Below are 7,108 nucleotides of genomic sequence, written 5' to 3'. Positions count from 1 at the left end.
GGATACGCGCCCCAACAGCCCCTATATACAATATCCCGACACGATAAGTATCCTGGATACGCGCTCCAACAGCCCCTATATACAATAACCCGACGCGATAAGTAACTGTCTTTATTCAAATAATTTGAAATGTGTTAATTGATTCATTGATTTAAAATCAAGCTATTGTCTGGAAACAAAGTATTTTTGAAAAATTTCACGAATTAGCCCACACTGAGAACTTCTACAACGATCAAAATAATCAAAACATTACTTCAATAAATCTATTGTTTGTACACTCGAAGAAATGACTGAGATTTTGTCCAAATAGCTATGCACGTTTTGCCTTTGTGTAGGTCATACTGGAATTTCTCACTCTAAAACGCCTTCCTTTACAGATCAGACCTTGCGAACTCAACCCAACACATCAGCGATGTCCTCGAGGACGCCTCACTACCGTACCGTTCGTGGTACGGAGGGACTGTCTCTTATACACATCTAGATGTGTATAAGAGACAGATGCTAGATCGAATACTACGTACAACCAGTCAAGCAAGTGGCACGCCGCAAAAGAATAACGAGCACATTCAGTAGAAAGACGTGTCAATAATAAAATCGCCGCGTCAGCAAGAACGAGACGAGAGAATGGGAGCAACGCACGTGCAAGGCTACAGAGCAAACAACAAGCAATCGAAGAGCTCTTAGGCACCACACAACCTGCTCTCGTGCATGCTCAGTTAACACTCTATAATCACTCTCTATTTCTATAATCAAACTTTGCATCAATGCTGAAAGATAGCAAAATTATAATAATGCTCTATGCCAGCTTAGAGTAGAACACATCAGCAGTCCAAGTAATAACATAACATATTGATCTCAGCGCTGCAGTGTAGACCTGATGTGGCCTGTCGCCGATTCTTTTTCCTTTTCGTGCCTTGTTCACAGATCTAAAATCGTGTCATTTGACCGGATCTTTTCATGACTGACGATAGTTTGAAATAGCTACTAGACTTCCACCGGGTTTGATAAGGTGCTAGGCATTTCAAATCTGAACATATATTTTTCCATAGCTTTATCTAGTCTGTTCTTGAACGCGTTCATACTTGGAGCGCCAACGATGTCATCGGGGAGGCTGTTCCACATGTCGGTGATTCGAAGCAAGATGAAATTTTGTCGCGTGAAGTTGCAGCGCAGTTTTTTTAGTTTATAGCCGTGGCCTCTGGTGTTGGTTCTTGTTTCAAATTCTAGTAATCCTTTGGGGACCTTGTATAAACCATGAGTATACTTGTATGCTTCAATGAGGTCCCCACGCAGACATCGATAACTGAGGCTTGGAAGCCTCATAATCTTCAATCTTTCTTCATAGGACTTGCCCTTCGAGCCTGGAATTATCCTTGTTGCACGTCTTTGAACATTCTCTATTAAATTTCTGTCCTTTTCAATGAACAAATTGGAAAGAAATATCGAACAAGTTGGACATCGTCCACTTAAATAAATAAAAAATTTGTGCTCGTCTTAATTATACTTTGATAGTAAAACACCCAAGTTAACACATTTCCATTGACAATGCGTACATGTACAGGTCATAACTCACCACTCACCAGGTAATACTCAGGTAACTGCATACCCGATATTAAAAGGGGGAAAATTTTCACAAAATCATGAAAAAAATTCATATTCATAAGTGATCCACAATTATACAAATGAGATCACTTGCATAGAAAATGCGAGATACAAAATACCTGATACAATACAAGAATTTGCATAAATTAACACTTGAAAATATTTTGGATTGAATGAGCTAAGCTCCAACTAATGGTAATAACTAAGGTTTCCCTGTCAGCAGTTAATTGCCTAGGATTGTTGAAAAACTTATTTAAATTTAAAAGCTACAGTTTTAGAGATGCAGTAAACTCAACAAATCGATTGTAGAAACGACAAATTTTATACTTACAACAGGTAAGTTTTTCCCAAGCTGTCTTACCGTCAACATGTATATAAGATGCCATTTCATCAGAGCCAAGACTTGGCTAAGAAATTGATATTACCTTATATACCATGCATGAATCTACAATTACTTTACTTCTTGAGGGTGATTAGGACGTTCAAATAAATTAGAAAGAATAGATGACAGTACAAGATCCAACAGAAAGAAAAATCGGCATGATTATCATCAGAGTTATGGCAACCATCAATTTTTTTTCCGTCAGGTAAAAAGGTTAAGCAAATGGTTTTGATGATGAAAATTTCTCTAGAACGAGAATATCAATGAATATATCACAATACATTCCACATCACTGTGTGTTCTGTCAAAAACACATGGAGATGCAAAGCCTTCGAAGTGTAGCCGCTGCAGCAGAGGGTTGATGAATAACAGCATTAGCTGCATCCGGTGATCAGTCAGTTACATCTCCACCAGGAACCAACTAGAAAAAATTAATCACCATTAATTTTTTTTGCAGGCATTCGAATCAAAATTGAATGACAGGTCTTTTCAAGTACAACTTTTATTCAAAAGAAAAAGCATGATGATAAGCATCTAGAATACCTATATTTTTGGAGTACTTGTAAATGAGTTAAGTATTTTGGCAAAAGCATTTTTTGGCTGATATTTTAAACAGAGACAAAGTATGAGTGGAATTAAAATTCTAGCAGAACACTATATCAAAATCTTAGGTATTTGAAATAAATGGAGAGAAAAATAATCTTAGGCATTTTCCTATTCATTGTTCTGGTAAGAATTCTTATTCTGGTAAAGAAATTGAAGTAACCTATAAACTGATCCTGACAAAAAATTATTGCAATGTATTATGATGAAAAGAAGGAAACACCTTCAACCAAGTTACTTCTCTACCATTGTAATGTGGTTCCCATTTAGAAGAATCTGGTCCAGCTGAGTAACACGACGACCCTCAGGTGTAGACTCATATTCAGTTACATCTTCCAGTACCATGTTGACAAAGTCATCAAACCCAAGCAGTGTGCCCACAATCTCTTTGTCACTCTTCATGATGATATGGATTCGGGAACCTATGCACTTGTCAACCAACTCTGAAAAATTGAGATATATAATTAAAACAAGCAAAATTTAAATTATAATGCTATAATACATTTATGAAGACATTGTCATTGTCAAAATTTGTTGTTATTATCATGATAGATGGTGATAGGCTAATGACAGGTAGTTGTATTCTTTTTCCTTAAGTTATATATATTCTATCAAGGAAAACCTTAGGAAGTCAACAATTTGTTGTATTCAAAAAAGTATTATTATTATTAGCTAATATAATTGTTCAAGTAATCTTTTCAAGTTAAGCTGATCCTATGCACATTATTTAAACTGTAATCACATCTTTATAGACAGAGTAGGTATATGATTTAATTTTACCTATATACTACAAGGCAAAGACATGATTGGAATTTGGAATTTAGTACAAACTTATCACTAAAAAATTAGAGGCTCCAATGGGACAGATTTTCAATTACCTAATTTCGGATTCTAAATGTTTCTTTTTAAAATCAAGTAGGAGCCGTTTCATTCAGTGGGAATCTTCTGGCTCTGGAAATGTTGGGAAATCTCTAGTCATTGCAATTGCATTGAAGGTAGATAGGTATATTTGATGTGTGCTTTACCAAATGTAGACTAGTAAGTATCTTTGATACAAGCATTATCATACACAAGAAATTAATTTAAAAAATGAGTGAATGAGGAAATTAAGAATGAACTGATTCTAGAGATTCTCTGGAGTATGGTTTGCCACTATCACAGTGGTCAGTTGCTAAAGAGTACCATCAAATGGGGTAAAAAGGGACGGTTTTGAGCGTTTTTTGTTAATAACTTCTTACCATGAAACATTTCATAAACAAGTTTGGGCTCATTTTAAAGGTCTTTGCAAGGGCTATTGTATGGCATCTCTAAAAAAAATTCCAAATGCTATTTGTAAGGTGCTAGACACAATATAAAAGGCTCCTGAATTAATCTGGAAATGGGGTAATTAGGGACACTTGAGATAAAACCTAATTTTGAAACGTTTGAAGCATGCAGAGTGTACTCATGTATTACTAACAGTGTTCTGAAGTCCTCCTCTTTCATTGTAGATGATGTAAATGTAGAATAAATGACATTTTCTGTGATTTTTACTTGTTTATCCTTTATTGATATGGTATTACCATATTCATTAATTACCGTATTATTAATGTGATATTACTGTATCCATGGACATGCCATAGAGCATTAACAACAACCTTGTCCACTGCAAGCTTCATATCAGCAGCCATGTAGCATTTCTTCTATATCTGTAAGCTTACAGGGTGGCTTGCAATTTTGCACAATATTAATCAAGTCGAGTGATTATACTATAACAAAAAAGATTGTAAAAAACATACCTAAAACAGGAAGGAATATATCAGTGATAAACTGACAACTATCATATTTTTTGGAGAAATAAATCATAGTTCAGGTTATTATTTTCCATTCTTTGTGGCCCAGTGCTCAATTCTATCTATGACACTCTATGCACAATTTTGTGATGACTGATGCAGTAATTTTTTGTTAAGTGAAATTTTTTTCACTGAGCAAGGTAAATGTAATCAAATTTCTTTGTTGTTAATTGATTTTTTTTCATTAACTGGAGCCTTTGCTAACCAAGGCTCTACTGTAAATGTAGTTTTAGGGGTGTCCCTTAAATCCTTATTACCCCGTTTTGCGGAAATGGCTGCCATTTTTTCTTGGAATGAGATATGCAAATTCTGTCAATCACGTTTTTAAGCCAACAACAGTGTGCAACTTATATGTAAGTAAGATTTTTCAATACAACAAATGATTTTTCTGCTACAGACCTTAGCAGAGATACTTTTCCAAAATCTCACTTTTCACACTTTTTTTCATGGATTTTTTAGAGGTAGGGTAAACGCGGTATATTCCGACACATTAAGGACGCATCGAGAAATGAAAAACTATAAAAAAATAACCGTATGCGTTACTCGAGTTCTGTTTGCTTTATGTGACTCGCAAAACACCGTAGTGACCGTACTATGCGCCAGCAACGATGAAACGTCACAAAATGTTGCCATATTTATTTAAAAGCCTTTAGAATGCAAACCTACCAAATCCCTATATTCCGACACTGTGTGTGGCAATATTCGGCATGTGGTGAGGCTTATTCTGTCCGCGCTTCAAATTCTACTGATATGTAATGCCGTCATCCACGTGTTCGAATTCCGTTCCCTGTGTGAGCTGTATTGGAATACAACACGGCTTTGAATTAGAACACTACCTAATGAATATTGAACACTACTTAATTACGCTTTTAATTAACAACTATTAAGCTTTTAATTAAGCAAATTTTAATTTCGTACATAGCTTGGAACAATCAGTGTGTGTCCAATTCAAGTTGTGACGGAATTAGTTTTCATGTGTCTAAATTCATTTCTCAACTTAATCATCTATTAATTTATTTACCACTTGAAATCAGCAAATACAAGTATACTTAAAGGATTCCTAATATATTCACACTTCACAGACGTATTTAAAAGTCTCAAACCATAATATTCTTCCTATACAAACAGTTATTTCCTATTTGGTTTATTTATTCTTCCTATTCCAATGTCAACTGTCAAATTTGACACATTTTTCGATGATCTCACTGGGTAGCGTGCATTGTCTCTCTTTGGATCTCAATATTTTCCCGCTAGATGGCGAAGACCTAGTGTTTTGGCAGTAGTTCGACGTGCAAATGTATGACGTCACCATTTCAACCATCAACGAACGCATGGAACTAAATCAAAGCTTAATATAAAGGAAAAACTTGAGAGGTGACGGAATTATCCACGATGTCGGAATATACCGCGTTTACCCTAATAAATGTATGATTTCTCAACTTGCTTTAGGCTGCATAGATAGTAAAAATGTTTAACTTTATGGCCACTATTTTTAATTTTGCAATATTTTGATTAGTTTAGCTGCTAAAACATTTCTACAAAACGTTGGAGGACTGTCCCTTTTTACCCCGCCCAACCCTTTTTACCCCATTTGACGGTATGGACTGTCAAGTTAAGGGTAGGTTTATTACAATGGCTAGCTTCTAGCTACCATACAAATATTGCCACTTGTGGTTTTGGGCCTTTTGGCACTGTGGCAAAATTCGTATCAAATTAATTACCCCACCTTTCACTCCAGGCATTTGTTAGAAATTTATGAATAAATTTGTTAGAAAGCAAAAAACGCTGTAGAAACTAGAAAGAATTTTGAAAAATTACAAATTTCTACAACTAATAATTACCTAATGGAAGCAAAGTAGAAGGGTTTGAAGGTGCAGCTGCCATTTTAAATAATATTCGTATGCTTGCAAGTTGCAAAGAAAGCGAATAATCGGCGAGAATTACTGGAATTTTCAAACACGAATTTTGATGGCGGGGTACACGTTCGGACACCAGGACCTTACTAAACGTTGGATCTATACACAGATTTCGTGTACGACAACCCATGGTTGAACAACACTTGGTTGAACTAGACAACCTCACCCTTATATAGTTCAACCATGGGTTGAACTAGTATAATAAGGATTTCAGTTTTTAATGATTCCTTGGTACTTCAGCGTTGGAAAACATTAATTTCAATGTGTGAATTCGTGAATGTGTAATTTTTCGCGACGTCTTCCTTTTTTCATTTAAAATTTATATTTTTATATATGTTAAAAAAGTATCAAATTCGTCACCCCAGCTAAATTCAAATAAAAAATGTAGCATTTAACGTCATATTTTAATTTAAGTTTTTGTATTATAAACCGCAGTTCATTCATGAAATGTGACTTGAATAAATTTAGGCATACGTTACTAATTATGTGTTTGCTTATTTATTTGATCCTCAATATTTGCTGAGCCTTTTTAAGATTATAGATAGTTATGTGGCTCTAAGACATTTTTTAGAGGTAATTGAACTTGTACGAAACAGATGTGCTCAGTCGACAGCCATTATACAATGTATAATATAATGATAATATCGCGGTTTCATCGTTTATTAGGTCGTAGGCCTGTCGCCGATTCTTAACATTGCAGAACATTCACAGCTTGTTGCGGGCTTGAACTCGCAACTCACTGCTTCAAATACTGAACCTGTCGCACAGAGCTG

At 35.3% G+C, this 7,108-nt stretch overlaps 1 protein-coding gene across 1 annotated transcript; it reads right to left on the bottom strand.

Annotated features, from left to right (window-relative positions):
- Positions 1-1,637: 1,637 nt before the first annotated feature.
- LOC108680256 (U6 snRNA-associated Sm-like protein LSm5) lies at positions 1,638-6,425 on the bottom strand. Its single transcript, XM_018169044.2, has 3 exons — positions 6,261-6,425; positions 2,834-3,030; positions 1,638-2,405 (listed from the first exon to the last, which is right to left on the bottom strand). The coding sequence occupies exons 1-3, from the start codon at positions 6,301-6,303 to the stop codon at positions 2,376-2,378; spliced, it is 270 nt and encodes an 89-aa protein (XP_018024533.1). The 5' UTR covers positions 6,304-6,425; the 3' UTR covers positions 1,638-2,375.
- Positions 6,426-7,108: the final 683 nt, after the last annotated feature.

This window comes from Hyalella azteca, unplaced genomic scaffold (genome assembly GCF_000764305.2).
Source record: "Hyalella azteca isolate HAZT.00-mixed unplaced genomic scaffold, Hazt_2.0.2 contig9088, whole genome shotgun sequence".
In the NCBI taxonomy this organism is placed as follows: domain Eukaryota; kingdom Metazoa; phylum Arthropoda; class Malacostraca; order Amphipoda; family Hyalellidae; genus Hyalella; species Hyalella azteca.
The sequence above is the reverse complement of the archived record's forward strand: the minus strand, read 5'-3'. Positions and strand labels throughout refer to the sequence as shown.

Bases quoted from the DNA above. Each gene is read 5' to 3' on its own strand.
- LOC108680256 (XM_018169044.2), bottom strand. From the start codon at position 6,303: ATGGCAGCTGCACCTTCAAACCCTTCTACTTTGCTTCCATTAG. The intron at 3,031-6,260 runs GTAATTATTAGT...TCAATTTTTCAG, and splicing joins TTCTACTTTGCTTCCATTAG to AGTTGGTTGACAAGTGCATA. The intron at 2,406-2,833 runs GTAGAGAAGTAA...AATTTTTTCTAG, and splicing joins ATGGGAACCACATTACAATG to TTGGTTCCTGGTGGAGATGT.